Source organism: Phalacrocorax carbo, chromosome 16, assembly GCF_963921805.1.
Source record: "Phalacrocorax carbo chromosome 16, bPhaCar2.1, whole genome shotgun sequence".
NCBI lineage: Eukaryota > Metazoa > Chordata > Aves > Suliformes > Phalacrocoracidae > Phalacrocorax > Phalacrocorax carbo.
Window position 1 is genome coordinate 11,322,970 of NC_087528.1, and position 17,482 is coordinate 11,340,451.

Genomic DNA, 17,482 nt, shown 5'->3' on the forward strand with positions numbered 1-17,482 from the left:
GAGATGAATGCTCAAAATCTGTCTTAAACAAATCACTTATGATTGAAACTCTGGTACAGTTCAGTGAATTGCTAAGGTACTTGATAGTTTTGTGGCATTTCTCGCAGCAACAATATTCCCCTTGGTCGCTGCAAGAGCAAGGACAGCTTGCAAAATACAGGTTTATTGTGCAAAAGGCACCCTAAAACTGAGTTGCGTGTGAGTGGAAAGGGTTTGTGCAAACCCAAAGAATTTGGTCAACCTTTAGCTGGGAGAGGAACCTGAAAAGAGCGGCTGGCTCACAAAACCCACGGATTTTGCTCTCAGAGGCAGAAAGAGGTGCTGAAGCAGGAGGGCTGTGGTTTCCTCCTAAGTCATTATAGAGCCAGGCTTCAGGATGGCCTGCAAGTGTGGGGTGCTGCCCTGGCAAACGCCGTTCTGATTAAAGGTCCCAAGGAGATGCCTGTGGTTCAGTTTCGATGAGGTCATCTTCATTTCTCGGGCCAAAATGTGTGACATTCCCGGGTTTTAGGGCCAGCCAGGAGCTTTATAATCATCACTGAGCGTCTGCAAACGCAGGTCACAGAGTTGCACCAACATCTCCACACCCAGTTGGTCCAGCCTGGAGAGAGAGCATGGTTTTAGAATGAGTAGATCTGGGATTTAAAGGTAAGAAATACCTTATTTAATAAAAAGAAGAGATGTTTTCACCTAGAAGGTGTTCTCTGCTGTGTTCCAGAATGGCCGTGTGTCGGGTACGGATGAAGTCATCTACTGCCGTTGTACTGCCTTTAGGAATTTTGCTGTTGCATGTGCTTTGATAAAAACGTTGCCAATCTGAAATCTTGGTCACAGACAGGCAGTACAGTAGGTGCTCTCAGGTGTCCTTTTCCATATTCCTCCTGCCACTATGGAAATGAATTTAAAAAAATACTGAACTGTCTGCCCTCATCCAAAGGTGGAGGATTAGCGTCGCCATCCCCACTCCAGCGCTGCTGACGTTGCTGCCGAAATGCTGCAGGAAAAGAGGCAGGTGAGGTGCGTGAGAGTGTCTTGCTGTGATCGCTTTGCCCAGCCGGGGCAGTGCTTGCAGTTAGACGTGGGCTTCCTGCATCTCAGTCGTGGGCTGCGCGAGCATCAGGCTTTGCACGGCGCTCTGAATCTGAAACGGCGCTTCCTGCGTAGAATTGCAGCGGTTTTTCCCTTGTCCCGTTTGGAGAACTTGAATATAGGTTGTTTGCCATCCTGCTCTCCTGGTTACTCCGGATCTCCCCATGAACTGGTCCTGCTGGAGAATACCTGCTATTCGTGTGGTAGTGAAAAACACAGCAGCAACATGCTGTGTCCCTCCAGCTGTAGCTCTTACGTTGCTGTTAGAACAGGCAACTTTGCACCACCAGAAGCCTGTACCGAAGCTCGCAGAGGAATCAGTGCCAGTGACTCAAGAGCATGAAGCTGACTTTAGTCTGTTTGGGCTTTAGACCTTTTGTGTGGTTTTGCGGATGAAACGGTAGCCCTACAGCTCAGGGGATCTTCATTCTTTCCTGATCTCTGTTTAAGAAATGCACTCCGTCTGTAAAACAGGGGTGATGATATTTTGCCTTGTCGGACTAGTAAACAGCTCGTGTTTTTGTCAGTCCCCCACCCGTTACTCTGCGTGGCCCTGTAGAGCGCGCGATGGCTAATGGGTCGATTCCCCCCGCGTCCCTTCTGTGCTTTGACCTTCAGCAAATCACTCCATCTCGGCACAAGGCGTGCCTCGCAGGATGGCGTGGGGAGCGGAGCCAAGCGGCTGGGAATTGCCCCGAGCTCTCGCGCTGCCGAGGAGCCGCCGGGTCCTGCGTGAACCCGCTTGCGGTGCCTCGGCGTGACGGGCGTCCCGGCAAGCCGGGCAGTTGGTGGGGCTCCGCGCTTTGTTCCAGCCTGAGGGAGGAAACCCAATCCCTGCGCACACAGCTCTTTCCCTTCTCGTTTCCCCCACTGGGTTGTTTTTTTTCTCGCTTCCTGTATCATTCTCCGATATAATCTGCCCCAGCAGAGTAACACATTCACACTCTCTTGGCTCCAGCAGCGTTTCCCACTCAGCCAGGCCACGGCATTTCAAGGCTTACACAAAACACACACGTCCTTTTCTGTTCCAATGATCCCATGAGAGTAGGAATGGAAACAGAGTGATACTATGAGAAATCATTATCATTACAGATAGAAAGCGTGTTGTCCTGCTTGCTCTCCAGAGGTGATTAGCTATTCCCCCTTCCTTGGAAATACAGGCTGTCTATAGAAGCTTTGAAAACAGAAATATCAGCACTGTTTTCCTACCACGCAGCTCTGCTGGAGGTGGTAATACTAGAAGCTCCATTGCAGGCTGTCCCCGATGGCATTTCTAGTCATGGTATTTCTCAACCAGGCAAAGAGCCGGCCCCGGCGAGAGCTCGTGGGATGCAGGACGCCACCCGCGCCGGCGGCGTGGCCTGGGGTCAGTTGTTCGCGTATTGGTGCTGCTATTTCTTCTGCAGGTCAGTCCTGCAGGGCAGGGCTTGTCCCCGGTAGATGCGTCCCCAGCACTTGGCCCTGCCAAAGACAAGTCAGAACCCGATTCCAACGTTCATCATCTCCCAAGCTGTGCGGTCAGAAGTGCCATTGGTGAGGACCCTCCTCCGTGCGAGTCCCTCAGGCTGTGACCTGCTGGGAGGCTCCCATCGATGGTCCTCAGTCCCCTCTGAAATAAACGTGCTACAGACTTTTAGGGCTTCGACACAAAGTGGAGCAGGCTTTGGAGCTGCCTTCCAAACCCCTCTTTCGGCTCAGCTTGGAGCACTTCTTGAACTCGAGACGGTTCCTGTGCTGTCTTAGAGCTTGCGTTGGCCCGGATTGCCACATCGCAAGGATGCCCACGCCTCGGAGCGGCCGTCGTCAGGCGCAGGGCGGTCAAATTCTGCCTGACCCCAGGAAAAGGAGGTCTTTTGAGCACAGCATGTGTACCGTGTCCCAAAGCCATTCAGACCGCCGTCAGAAGTACACGTGTTTAAAAGCTGGCAGGAACATCCCTCACCAGCTCTGCCTTGTACACTTTCCGTCACCTCTGCTTTTCTGCTTCCAGACTTTAACTGTTTGCGCTGAAGATTTTCCAGCCTGGGTCAGTGCCTCGGGCTGCGGTTTAGTTTCCAGTGTTTCAAAAAGGCACAGTTCAACTGTTTCACAGAACAAGGTTGGCAAAACGAGCTGTTTTCCCACAATGTGGAGACGTTTTTCCTACCGCTCCTAACCAGTTCTGGCACCTCCAGGCCTTGGAGCAAGAACTGACGATTTGGCAGCGGGCTCGTGCGGGTTCAGGTTGGTGCATTTATCCCTTCTGGGAAGGTACCACGTGTTTCCCCAAGTCCGTGAAAGGTTCCTGCTCCCAAATGCTTGTTTGAGGATTGCTGCTGACACCTCGAAGAGGTGCCCTGAGCGTGGTAGGCACAGACCGTACTGGGGAGCTGGTGGGGAGCTGGTGCCACACTAAAAAGAGGTGCCTAGAAAGGGGGGTGCCTGGCCATCCCCGCGAGAGCTGGAAAAGTTGCCCTAAAGTCATACTTGTGTTCCCATTTTTCTAGGAGCCTTGCTTCAGTCCTACGCATTGAGCGAGGCAGGGTGCGATACCCAAAGGGAGGTTTTCACGTGCCTCAGAAGGCGGTGGGGCCCCAGAGGCCGAGGCAGTTTGGGGGTTGAGGGTTTTCCCCCCTGGGTTTTGCTGTCCAAAATGCATGCCCAGGTCCTTTCTGTCCCCTGCTCCCCTCTTTAACACTTTCTGTTGTAACTACAGCTTTCTTTTGATACTTTTTTTTTCATTAAATATGTGCTATACAATACATTGTTTGTACCCATCTAAACTGCAGCTGTAGCTGGGCTGTCATTTCCTTAAACAGAAACACTGACTCTGTGGAATTGCCCCGAGCAATTGGAAGCAGAGGGGCTCCGATCTCCCAGACTGACCAAACTGTGCCTAACTGGGACCAGTAAGGACATCTTGCCCATCTTCCTCCTCCACAAAGCAAGAAGGGGGGCGAGGCAAAGAGGCATCCCTGTGGGTGGGGTGGGGTAGAGACCAGACCGTGGTGCCAGGGGAGGGCAGAGCTGCCAGCCAGGCAGGGCGGGCTCCACCGGCGACCCTCGTCCCGATGCACAGGAACTGGCTGCCCAGACACCGTCGAACACACTTGTTTGCGAAGGAGTGGCCGGCACGGGGACTCGTCTTCTGTTTTCCGAGCAATGAGGAAGATGAAGATCTGTGCTGCCGAGAAAGGCTGTGGGATGTTTGGGGGGTTTTTGGGGGTTTTTTTGGCCGGGGAGAGGAGGCACTGTATCAAATTAAACTTGAAACAGAGATGTAAACGAGGTGATCAAGGCATTTCCGCCGTGCTTCCAGGGGAGCCGCTGGACGGCGTCCAAACCGGCGAAGGGAACAGCCCGAGTTTATCAGCTGAACTCGGGGGTTCGTACCGGTACTCGCACCGCGGAGCTGCCGGAGGGCAGGGTGACCGACACGCTGCCCCTTGGCCGTCCCCGCACCGAACCGCCAGTGCAGCCAGTGCAGAAGGGAAACCGAGGCATGCCGAGGGGAAGTGGGATGCCCAAGGCCACGTAGTTACACATACTATTATTTAGAATATTATTAGATCTCCTCTCCCCTGTCTGATGCCCCTGGCGCACTGCTTAGGACCACTGTCTGCTTCTTAGGTGCACTTGGCTTTCAACGGGAACAAGGACGGGCAGGAGCTGGCGATATGTCAGGAGTGGGGCTAATTAACCCTCCTCGCTTCAAAAATGAGCAGTGGGAAGAGCGTAGTGGAAGTATCTGCAGGCAGACGTCCCCGCAGCGGCTCTCCCCCGTGCTCCTCATCGGCGGCGCTGCGCAGGTGCGGGTCTGTCCCCACCCCGAGGGAGCCCCGGGGACCTCGGCCAGCCCGGGCACTGCCTCCAGGACTTGCCAATAGATGGCAAATGCTTCCCTTTGGGGATGGGAAGGGGTCTGTCCGCGCGGCCGCTCCGCTGCCCGGCAGGCCTGTCCCCAGGTCACCCAGCATCTGCAACAGCATTTGCGCTGCGTCCCGCTGCCGTGCGGGAGCAGCCTCGCTGGGCTGCCTGCAAGGACGGCTCCGCGAGGGCGGTCACGAGCTGCCCGGGGGTGACACGAGGAGCCACGACGCTGGAAGAAACGCAACCGTATGAACTACCTGCAGGGCTCTGCCTTGCTGGATTCTCTCCTTAGAGCCGCTCCCCTTGCCAAAGACACTATCTAACGCCACAGCTCGGAGCCAACGAGCCTGCTCCAGTGCTGCCGGCCCTTTGTATGCTTTGCTTATAGTGGGGACTGCAGGAAGGCCGTGCTGGATGGACGGACAGACTGACACGCAGCGATCCGGGCCGCTCGCAGGGATGTGCAGGCTGTGTCTCGCTTGGCCGTGATGGCAGTGAACTCCCTCTGTTGACTTACCCTGAAGTTGCACCCCTTAATCCAGTGGTGTACCTGTCTCTGGTAATAAATAGCACCTCCCATAAATGTCTTTAGCCCTCGCTGAACTGCAGACCAGACTGGTTATTGCTGCTTTTGTAGCCTTTACAGAGCTGTTTTTATTTATAATTGCACCCCGCTGGTGTGTTCATAATGATTTTCCCTGCTGCATCCCATGCGGTCCAGTGCTACAAAGCCACATTTTCATAGCAGCTGTTGTTGGTTTTAATCACTTGTTATTCGGATGATATATTAACAGCAGTATCTCTGTGAGGCTTTAGAGTGTTTTCTTTTTCAAAACATTTACAACAAAAGCTAATTGTTAATAACAACGTGTGTTTCGTTTGGCTCCCTCCTCCAGCGATGAATCCAATTCAGTGAGCACTAAGCGCAGAGCCCATCTCACCCCACCCCGCCCCGGCTCAGCCCCAAAACCTGCTCCTGAACCCCTGATTAAGAGACTCCAGCGAGAACAGGGGTGCTTGAAAGGCCCCGCGTGGTTGGGGGGGTGTGAGTTTGTAATGGCCTGTGCGTAGACTGTAGAAGGCTGTAATAATCCAAAATACACCTTGCAGATGCTCATTTGCACCTTGCAATTCTCCTAAACCCCAAATAACCCGTTATACCTTATTTCACAGCAAGAAAGGGCAACGAGGCCGAGCGGTTTGATGCTCTTGGGCTGAGAACCCACTGCTGGAAACAGAAATAAAACCAGAGCTGCCCGTTGGCCCCTGAGCAGGGCGTTATCGCCAAGCCGGCGCCCGCGGGGAGGAGCGGGGCGATGCTCTTTATTTTAGCCATTTATGGGGGGGAGGAAAAACCCCAGCAAAACCTATCTGGCAGCGGTTTAAATGAAACATTTAACTAACTGAGGCTGCTGCCTTTCATTTCATTCAGAGGGGGACTGTGAATGGACTCCTCGCCCACTTCAAAAGGCCGTGGCAGCGTGTCCGCTGCGGCGCGGGTCATTCACGGACACTACAGGAGATGTGAAAACATCTGCTAGGTCCATGCCTGCTCCTTTCAGTACAGTTACTCCCCTTGCTAATAATTGTCTGTGTTCTGTCATCTAGAAAGGGACTTTGTGTGGCTCCCAGGTATTCTAATGCTAATTTGTTTAGTTAAAAAGGAGAAGAGGCTAAACAGATGTGAACCATTTGGTTAGGTTGTAGTTCATTTGTTAGGAAGTGCAAAGGATTCTTGGCAGGATATTAAATATTACCTTGGCTGCTCACAAACACTTCATATTTCAAGAGAGGAAGGGAGGTAGAGACTGCACTCCATAAATCAGCCTTTTCAAAGAGACAGAAAAAGGCAAACATTTGATAAATCTGTGTCATTATACTTAGAGATCAAAGGGGGTTTTACATATGTATTTATGCAACTGGCAACCTAGGAGACAATAATAACAAACATAGATCTCTGACAGCTTTACAAAAATAAAAATTAGCCAGTTCTAATCTGTAATTATCTGGGAACTGCGCGAGGTAGGAGGTTGCTAGCAGTAGAGCTGGAAGTTGCTAATGTTGAGACGGCGAGCGAACGTTAAGTCATTCATAAATACATGAGGAAGTTCCGTGGGCAAGAGATTGCAGAAGGCGCCGGGTTGTAACTGGGCATGCCCGCCGCCTGTGCGGACCTGGGTTCACACACCGAGCCCAAATAGGCGGCGGTAGTTATCGGAACCAGAAGTCACCAGGGAAAGCAGTGTTTCACCACGTGCTAATTGCCTTTATGATTTTCTGGCAGATGATCTACCAGGAATCTGCCTGAAGGATGCCTGAAGATAGGAAGGTTTCCACCCCTGGTCTCTCTCCTGCTTGCCAGTAAGTTACAGATCTGTGTCTGATAGCTCCCGCAGCCCGGCACGCCACCGCGATGGCCTGGGTGAGCCCTGCCCTGCTTCCCAAATTAGGCTGACTAATTTTGTACAGCTACCCAAGTACAGAACTGGAGCCGAGGACTCAGGTAAGTCGGGGAAGAAGCTTGAAAAGACCCCCAAAGAGGTTTGCAAGGAGCAGGAACAACCGGAGGACTAACGGGGGCTGTAGCGGGTATTGCTTTAATGCAGGAGATAATTTAGTAGGGGAATTGAAACCTCGTCAGAAGCCACAAGGACTGTCGCATCGCTGGAAAAACGAGGAGAAATCCAGTTGCGTGAAAATAATCCCATGGACAAAGCAATGCAGCCACAGAAATTAGAGAAGGAGAAGTAGCATTATGTCATCTCGCCTTTCCTTTTGGCCAGTCACTGGGCTGATTTCCTATTCTCTTGTGCTGTTTTAAAATGACTTCAGCAACTCGGTTTCTGCTTGTTCCCATGGGAAACTTCCACAGTCTATAGATTTTGCTGGTAGGAAACTCTTCTTGACAGTCAGACCGTATTTTCCTTTACTCAATTCCATCACATCACTCCTACTTACGCCTCCTTGGAGCACCCTAAACGCTCTTCTCCATTGAAGTCGGTGGAGTTATGCGAGCAGTAAATTTGGCCCGTGGCACTTGGAGAAATAGATATTAAAACCCCAGGGACAGATTAGGGGGTGAGGGGAGGGAGGGCAGTGGGGGAAAGGAAATGGTTTCAGGTTGAGAGAAACAAGATCTCCTCTTACATCTGTACAGCGGTGCTGCCCCGGCGGGAGCATGCCTGGGACTCGGCAGCAAAATGCTGCGAGAGGCAGCGATGTCGCTGGGGTGTCCCTGAGCGCTGGCGTGGTTACGAAGCCGCATCTCAGGGCTCGAGGGCAGTACGTGGCACTCGGGCTTATGTGCTGAAGGATTGCATGAAGCCCTGGGCACGTTCCTTGCCAGCGGCTGACCTGTTTTGATTCCCAGTGATGACACCCGCAGTCACCCCGCTCCCTTTCACCCCCAGGGTGGCCCAGCTCCACCATTTGGCTCTTTGCAGCTGGGATGGTCACTGGCTGCTGGTCCAGCAATCCCGACCCACGTAACGCTCACCACAAGCCGTGCCTCTGTGGGTTAACACCAACGCACGCGTTTTTCAGGACAAATTCCTAAATGCCCCGTAGGCCCTTTCCCCCAGCTCTTACCTCAGTATCGTGACATTAATATGAGTCCAGCAGATGTGTGCAGTGATGGAGCCGCTGCAGTACCGAGGGAGAGGAGGCTGCTGACAGAGGCACAAGATTTATGCGTGAGCAATCCTCAGCTCCCCCCTGCTCCAAAATAGCTGGGGTCAAACGGCCCACAGGGTGCCCTGCGAAGGGGACACGAGGAAGAGAGGGGACAGCACCGAGGGCTTCTTAGGATGGAAGAAGTAGAATCAAGACATGCGGGATCTCTCTTCCAAGGGCCTTGCAAGGGGGCAAGGGCTGGGGACATGGAGCCATGACTGAGGAACATCTCGGAGTACTGCAAAAGAACAAGGACAAAAAAAGCCATTATAGATACCTGTGTATGGAAGAGGACACACAATAGCGTGCAGAAGCCCCACACCAAAGCCCTCCATCTCAGTGTGCCAGGTGCTGTAGGTTCCCAAAACGGAGGTGGTGTTGGCAGGTCACCACCTCTCTGGCCAGGTCACTGTATGCAACAGCGCTCCAGGGTTACACGCTCCAGAATGCCTTATTTTCCCATGAACATGCACCTGATTAACATTGTGAAATGGTCAATTACTTTTCTCCAAACAGAACTGTGACTGCATCAGGAAAACAGCAACCTGCCTGGGATGGGACCAAGAGCACCCTGGCTTGATTTTGCATACCTATTTATTGCCCCAGGAGGACTGGCTCCTGCAGATGCTTAAAGAGCTCTGCGTGCCCTGTCACTGCCATACAAGTCTTCATACTTCAGAAGAAAGAAAGAAGGCGCTGAGCATTTCAGAACTGGCCCGTTCAGTGGCAGGAAAATAACATTTGCCAGCAGTATGTACGGACTCTGTAGATGGGAAGAGATAAAGCAACAAGGTGAAGCTCAGCATCAGGCACATGGCTTGGGAGAAGTCACCCAGGGTGGATGCTGGCGAGGTGAACCTGCAGACCTGACCCTTCCTCCGTCCTCACTGGGGACGTCGATTGTCTTGGCTTGAAGGCGTGCTGGGTTCTCTGCTTTCTGCCCCATTTTAACAGGCGTTTTGCAGAGCTGGGCACCCTCCAGCCTCGTCTCAGCGGTGCTCCACCGAGTGCCACCATGACCCCTTGTCAGGGGCTGCACCTTCCCAGTGCCGTCTGTGTAAATAAATCAATCGCCCAGAAATGGGATCCAGAGACTGTACTGATGCAGCTCAATTAGTTTATTGATTAACCAGCTAGAAAGACAGCTACTATTATGACTCAAGGGCTCTGCAGCAACAGCTCGGAGCAAACCCAGCCTTGCATTTCTGTTTGTGCCCGTTTCTTTGCAACCCTGGTTTCTTCATGATGTAGCCCGTTACTCTTGCCCTCATCAGTGGGGCACAACACACGTGCTCCTGCCACAACTGCTGCACGTGGGACATTAAACAAATGGCAAGAGCCAAGAGCAAGCGTGCAAGCCTTGCTGGAGCCCTGCTCCCAAGGTGGCAGCAGGTAGGGAGGAGGCAGGAGCAGACGCGCAGGCTCCAGCTGGAGGCAAGTGGGTCATTCTGGAGGATGGAGCCACAACTGGTTCCCAACCCGCTTGTCAAAACCTGCCTCCCCTGCTCCAGGGAGAGCTCACGCTAAGCCACCTCAGCCCTCCTCCTGACCTACCTTTGCTCGGATGCTGTTTCTGACCACTTACCCGTTTGCCATTCCTAGGAAAAAAACTCCTGACATCCAACTGTTGAAGATACAATTACAGTAAAACCCATCTTGGGGCTATTTTTCTTAAAAAGCCAGTCCAACTTTTACAAGCTACAGCTGACATATATTAAGGGCTTAAACCAAACTTTCTGTGACATTTTGTTAATGTTATCCCGGCTGGTGCTGGTGTACGTAAGGAACAAGAATGATTCCATCTGAAGGGTTTTCCTCTTACCTCATGGGTGCAGGAACACGCAACGGAGCAACCTCTGCTCCGTTTTCTGTTTTGAATTGTACAAAACATGGAGTAAAGAGGTGGGTAAATCTGGGTCCAGGAGAGCCAGCCTGTGTCACCTGTGGAACGATTCCTCCCGCAGCTGTGATTCATGCACTGCCTTCCCACTGCCCTCTGTAATCCTCTCCACAATTACCAGTCTGGGCCAGCTGGCAGAGCTTTGCCAGCACACCGAGGGAAACTAGGAAGCGATTCCTCCTGCGACTGCATCTCATCGCTGCTTGGCTCGTATCACCCTTCATAGCACAGAGAGCCCAGCGGTGCCGTCTATTTTATCTCATGGCAGAGGAATGCTTTGGAGCTGTTTGCTGATTGACTCCATAGCTGAAGCACAGGAGATCTCCTTGCATCATCCCAAAACCTGCTCTGCAAATGCCAGGTCCCGGGAAGGACAGGGACCAGCGGCACTGGTACTGATGGGGGTTTGGGTGGCCCAAGCACTGGTCTTAGCTCTGTGTTAGCTCAGGGACCAGCGTCATTTCATACACCTCTCGGTCTTATTTCCCCTCTTCAGTCTGCCTGGTTATATTAGTTTCTAAAGTCCAGTTTCTAGTTTGGGATTATTTTACAAGACGCTCACACCGTGGCCAGTGTGATCGAACAATTCACTTTTGCACGACACTTCTCGTGAGCTGTTGTAAAGCTGACAGATGAGAAGTCAGCAGCATGCTATCACTTCTGACACACAAGAAAATCAAGGCCCTTGGGGGGGAAAAGATTTGCCTTTGGTATCAGAAGTTGAAAATAAAAGTTAGAGGTTCCAGCAAAACCTGGCTCTGCCCTTAAAGCAGCAGTGCTCTGAAAGCAGGCTAATTCAGTACAAAAATGCATGCATCTTCGAATAAAAACATGCACACATGCATTGAAGCTGCCAAGTTACATGCTTGCTGGATGAATGCTGACTAAGTGCTTCCGTGGAGCGTGCAAAATCCCCACCAGCTCCTTGGGAGAGGCTGGCACCCTCCGGTCCTGGAAAGGAGGGTCCCAGAGCTGCTGGTGTCATGGGAAGGGTCTCCTCGGCCGAACTGTCTTAATTCGGCTTTTACAGGCTCTTGCGTTGTGTTGGGTCTCTGCGTGTTACTCCCGATACGTGGGATGGGACAGCTCTCACCAGGGGGTTGTACGGGCAGGGATTTCAGAAAATACCGTGCTGCAAAAGGTGTGGCTCATCAGAAAGCCAACACACATCAAAAGACTAGGTAAAACCAAAGACTTTGGGGGGGAGGAGGAGGAGGAAATGACCAAGATGCCCCCACCACCTCAATGCCCCAGTGCCCGACCCCCAGCTGGCAATTCCCTGCAGCCGTGGGGGGAACGGGGAGCGGGAAATCGCAGCCTGGCTGGGGACAGGCAGGAGTACGTGGGCTTTCTCACTTCTCTTTCCATCCTGCAGCCTCCAGAGGAGGGATGCAGCCATTACACCGCGTGTGCAGCCGTACTCTCTCCGGGGACATGCCCGCCGGGTGGGAAGGTTGGGCTGCCGTCATCCTACTCTAGCTGAGACACTAAAGGAACCGAGGGAAATGTGGATTGACAGGTATAATCCAGAATTGCATTATCTTGTCTTACGGGTCTCTTTTGTGTCTGTACAGCAGATAGACCTCTGAACCCTTGTCTTTAGTCTAGCAATTAAACTTGCTATTTCGTCATTAAATCTTGTTTAGGGATAAAGCCAGGTCTGATTAACATTCCTGAGCGCAGGCCCTGGGGGTTGGACAACGCATGGGGTGTCTCAGCCAGGGGCCGCCGGGGCCAGGGTGCTCCCTGCATCAATCCGGAGCCTGGCTCACCCAGGGTGGGAGAGACATCCCCGTCAGCAAACCTTGGCCAGAGCGTCTGAGAGCCCAGCCGTGGTCTGTAACTTGAAATCCTCTCAAACATCCCTTTCTTTGTGGTTTTACAGCACTAGATGATGCTGGAGACCCACTTTGGTAATGCAGAATTTACGCTCGAGTGAAGCCTGTTTAATATAATGTATTGGACCTTTATAATGTTCCACGGTCAGGTTGGATGGATGTGCTGGGCAGGGGACAACGGCTGATGAAAGCATCAGCACCACTGCCTCACCCCTGGATGGCACCTTCCCTCCCAAAGTACTTTCCAGATCACTTATGGGGATCTCATCACCCATCCCTGAGATGATGCAGCCACGGATGAGCCGGAGGGTGAGGGGCAAGGACACCCCACGGGGCGGCAAGGACACCCCACGGGGCGGCAAGGACACCCCACGGGGCTTCCGAGCTGGCTGAGGATCCTTCCAAGGAGCTGCTTTAGCCCGTGCCGGATGGGCAGCGGGTACCGGCGGGGCTGGGGAAGGGCGCGCTGCTCCCCGCCCTCGGGCGGCCGCCGGGCTCTGATTTTTGGGGTCTGCGTGTTCGGCGCGGGAAGAACAGCGCGGCGGGGGGAGACCTCAAGGCAAGGTGAGGGCGCTGCTTATGCCCGGGGGGGAAGGGGTGATGTGGAGCAGCGGGGAGGTCGCGGTCGCTCCCGCTCCGGCCCCCGTTACCCGCCCTTCCCGGCGGGTTTGGTCGCCGGTTCTCAGCAAAGCTGGGGAATGCGGGGATTCAGGGAAGCCGCGCCGGGTTCTGCCGCGCCGGGGGGAGCCCCGGGGAGCCCCGGGGAGCCCCGCGCCTGGAAGCGCCTGCGCTTGGCCGCAGATAAAGCGCCGGGCGATGCCCGCGGGGCCGGGGCGGCCGGTGCCGCCGCCGAGCGAGCCCCGGGGCCGGGGCGCGCCCCGCCCGCGCCCCGCCCGCGCCCCGCCCGCCAATCAGCGCCTCAGCCCGCCTGCCCCGCCCCGCCCCCGCCGGCTAGCCGCTCTCCCGATTGGCCTCTCCGCCCGGCTCATTATACGGCGAGCGCGGCCGCGATAGGCCGAAGGCGCTGCCCGTCGGCCGCCCGCCCCGCCCGCCCCCGCCCCCGCCGCCGCTGCCTTTGCCTGCGCTGCCGGCGGCGGGAGAGCGGCGCTGGGGCGGGCGGGCAGCGCCGTGCGGGGCCGGCAGCGCCGTGCGGGGCTCGGGGGGCCCATGCGGCGCCGGGCGGAGCCGAGCCGAGCCGGGCCAGCTCCAGCCATGCATCCCGGCGCGCCCGCGGGCACATGGGGCAGCGCTTGAACCGCTGCCTCGATGTCCCCGTCGCGTTGCCGCCGCTGAGGCGGAGGCTCCTGCTGCTCTTCATCATGCTCTTCCTCTGGCTCTATATGTTTTACTCCTGCGCCGGCTCCTGCGCCGGGCTGGCCGCCCGCGGCTCCCCCGCACCGCCCCGCGCCGCCCCGCCGCTGCCCCAGCTGCAGCCGCCGGCTCCGGGGGAGGCGGGCGAGGAGGGCGGCCCCGAGGAGCACCGGGCTGCGCCCGACGCCGCCAGCCCCATCTCCACCTTCTTCAACGGCTCCGGCACCAAGCGGCTGCCGCAGGCCATCATCATCGGCGTGAAGAAGGGGGGGACGCGGGCGCTGCTGGAGTTCCTGCGGGTGCACCCCGACGTCCGCGCCGTCGGCGCCGAGCCCCACTTCTTCGACCGCAACTACGAGCGGGGACTCGCCTGGTACAGGTAGCCGCCTCTCCGCCCGCACCCCGGGGCTGCGGGGAGGGCTGCGGGGGTCCCCTCCCGGCCCGGCGGGGGGGGCGCGGGGCGGTGCGGGGCGCTCCCGCTCCGGGCGCTGGGGAGGGAAGGTCGGGGGAGAAGCGTGAGTGGTCCGCTAAATGCAACCCCCGGAAAATAATAATAACTAAAAATATTTCCCCCAAACCCCCAAAAACTCCACCCCCCCCCGCCCTGCGCGGAACTTCTTTCCCCGTTAGTCCAAGCGGCGGCTGGCTGTTCGCAAGCTTTCTGCTAGCCAAACCGTACTGAATCTTTAAATAAAAGTTAAATATTAATATTTTTTTTAACACGCGTGTTCCGCCGTGCTCGCAGGCAGCCTGTGCCCTCCCTCGGCCCGGGGCGCGGCCGCCCCGCGCGGCGCTCCCGGCAAAGGCGCTTTTTTGGGGGGTTTTTGCCCCGTTTCGGGACTGGCAGGCGGCAGCTCCGCCGTACAGATGAAACTTCCTCGATCGCTCCGTGCCCTCGTTCCCCGTTAACTTTCTGCTGCCGCTACGAGCAGCTCGCAGGGCCGATACACCGCTGCGGGGCGCGGCGCCCGGGCGGGCGCGGCGGCGGTGCGGTGCCGGCGGCGGGGTGCGCTGGGGACGGGAGGGAGCCTGTCGGAAACATTCCGAATTAGGGGATTGCATCGATTAGGGTGGTGGGTGGCTCAGGAACCCCGCGGGGAGCAGCCCTGGGTGCGGGTGGGCCGGAGGCGATGGGTGCGGAGGGGTGCGGGGCTCCCCAGCCCCGGTGGGGCACCGGCCGCGGCGCCGAGCCCCGCCGGAGTCTCTTTGCATCTTTTTATGATTGAAAGTCCTTTATCAAGAATATTTTGAAACTGTTTTTCCGCTGAGCGTTTACAGGAATACTAAAGGAGCAGAGATGGAAACTTTGAAGCTAGATGGGAGCTGTGAAGCCCTGAATTTTAACCTCTTTGTAGTCTTGACGCTCCCACCCTGCAAGTCCGATTAGGTTTATGTCTCTTTTTTTTTTTCATGTTGCCATCCCTCAGCAGTTAGTGAAATGAATGCGGGATAAGATCTGGCGAGGAGGAAGTAATTTCTGAAATCGCTTTTGTTTCAAGAGATTCTGGATTTTTGGTGGAGGGTGCGGCGTGTCGTCCCGTAGCGACCAAGATGAAATCTTCATAAATTCAGTTGGGTTTAAAAATAAAAATATTAATCTCGCATTTTGAGAGGAGAACTTGCGTATAACAGAGCAGGGGACCTGTCAGGATTTATTAGCAAAATGGCGTTGTACGTGTTGAACTCTGTTTTTAATTAGGCACCTAAATTAGACCATAAAATGGTTGATTAATCTTTTACAAGTAGGAGGTGGAAGGGGAGAAGGAGAGAATAATGCTTATGATTACATTAATCTGTTATCCCAGATGCAGTGGGCGAAAGTCAGCGTTTGAAGGATACACATTATTTTTAAATTTGGAGAAGCTGGCGGCCAAGTTGCGCGTTAACTTCTTCAAGTTTCACCTTATCAGCCGCTAAATTTTCAGCAGCGCGAGCCCTACCCCTGCCAACCCTACCCCTAGCCCTGCAAACCCGGCTACGTTGTTCCACGGTATCTTTGCGAAAGGGGTGTTTTAGCTGGAACTCGGCGAATCCGCAGGTCTGAACGGCGACGCTCCCCAGCAGCGAGCGAGAGTGATGCTGAAGGGCTCGAAATCACTCGGGTGCGATTCACCCTCAGGGGCGGAGGGTGTTTGTCTGTCCGGGGGCCTGGGACTGAAGCGGGGGGGAAGGCTAAAGAATGCAAAATATATGGGGGGAGGATGTATTTGCTCATATCGGCAGACAAGCTGTTTGGTAGCTGTGCATTATTTCTAACTTCAATTTGAATTAGATGCAGAAGTTTGTTCCTATAGATTTCAGCGTCAGATATCAGATATTATATGGCTCAAAACTCCCCCTGACCTCAGTGAGTCTTGGCTTCCCAGCACTCCTCGAGAGCGTGCTTATTTCTCCAAGCCCTAATGAGGCTTTTATTTATTATCTTAATGGCAATAAGGAGATGCATTTGTGTTTTCTTGTTAATGGCCCAATAAAACCAGATTAAAAATGCTATAAAATATCGGCGGTGCCAGCCATCGCGCAGTGAGCTGGGCGCGCCTTGTCTCTGTTTTTCAGATGCTTTTGCACAAATGGGCTCAATTTGGAACTGGTGGGGGGGGGCGGTTATTTGTGTCCCCAGCACCCGGTCCTTGCAGTTTAAATCCAGTTGCCTGGCTCCGAAAAGATAAAGATGCAATTTTTGACCCACGTCTCATCAAAAGTATATTTTATTCGACTGGCTTCTGGCTGATTTTGGTCATATCTGTTAGGAGTGTTTAAGTTGTTCCTGCCATATCACGAAGTGTGCCGATGTAACGTTTTCTCAGATTTCCGAGAGGCAGGAGGTGTCACAAATTTGCTTATTTAGCTTGATGAAAGCTTATCTTTTGGGGTATTTGCGATTAATCATATTTATGTTAACTACTGATCCCTGTTTAAAATTTTCATCTATAGAAAATAACTTTTGAAGGAGGGAATTCAAACTTTTTTCCTTGCTCCATTTTCTGTCAAGTGAAATGAAATTTTTTTGGTGTGTTTTTTTTTTCTTTTTCCCTTCGTATGGAAGGCAAAACAGCATCAAGCATTGCTGACTGCTGTTCCTAAAAAGCAGAGGGAAAAGAAGGGAAAAAAATAAACCGATTTTTCAATAGTGAGATAGCCAGAAGTCTAATGGAAATAACTTCTGTCCGCACGTTGCGGGGTTTTCCCCCCGGTAATGAATACAGCATGTTAACTGCTTCAAGTGAAAATATGTACCATGACAGAGGAGAAACGGGATCCAGCCACTATCGCAAACTAATTTTAAGTAGCGCCTGGAATTTTTGGATAATAAAGAAGTTTCCCCTTCGCAGCAGCGAGGAGTTCAGCTCCGCAGCCTGGGCGCGCATGTGTCCGTCTGCCCGGGCGATCGGCCTGCCTGGCAGCCCCTTGGGAAGGGCTGGCTTTCTCTTGGGGTTACTATATGGGCTGGGGGGGGAAAAGTGGTTCTTGCAAGCCGAGAAAATGAGTCGTTGAGGATTTGGGTTTGGTTTTTTGTTGTTTTTTTTTTTTTCGTTTTTTTAATTTCCTTATTTCATGCAACAATAATGCTTTTTTAAATATACTAGGGACTTGAAATCTTTTTGTCCTATAATTAACGTAAGGTAAGAAAAAAGATCATGTCATTAGTGTTACGTGTGTTTGGGGTTTTTTTCTCTCTTTTTTTTTTTTTTTTTTTTGTTTTAGGCCCACTGGGCTGTAGTGCCCTGCCGTGGGCTGAGCGTTCCCAGCCCCACTCAACATCTCTGATTTATATTACGAGTCCGTAGCCCTCTGCTAGGAAACCCCGTGCAATGGCTACGCC

At 53.8% G+C, this 17,482-nt stretch overlaps 1 protein-coding gene across 1 annotated transcript in view; it reads left to right on the forward strand.

The window, feature by feature from the left end:
• The first annotated feature begins 13,411 nt into the window (after positions 1 to 13,411).
• HS3ST3B1 (heparan sulfate-glucosamine 3-sulfotransferase 3B1) overlaps positions 13,412 to 17,482 on the forward strand; it is a 30,811-nt gene continuing 26,740 nt past the window's right edge. Inside the window, exon 1 of the mRNA XM_064467265.1 lies at positions 13,412 to 14,038. Coding sequence (XP_064323335.1) covers positions 13,587 to 14,038 — 452 coding nt within the window. The 5' untranslated portion in view covers positions 13,412 to 13,586. The remainder of the gene's footprint in view (positions 14,039 to 17,482) is intronic.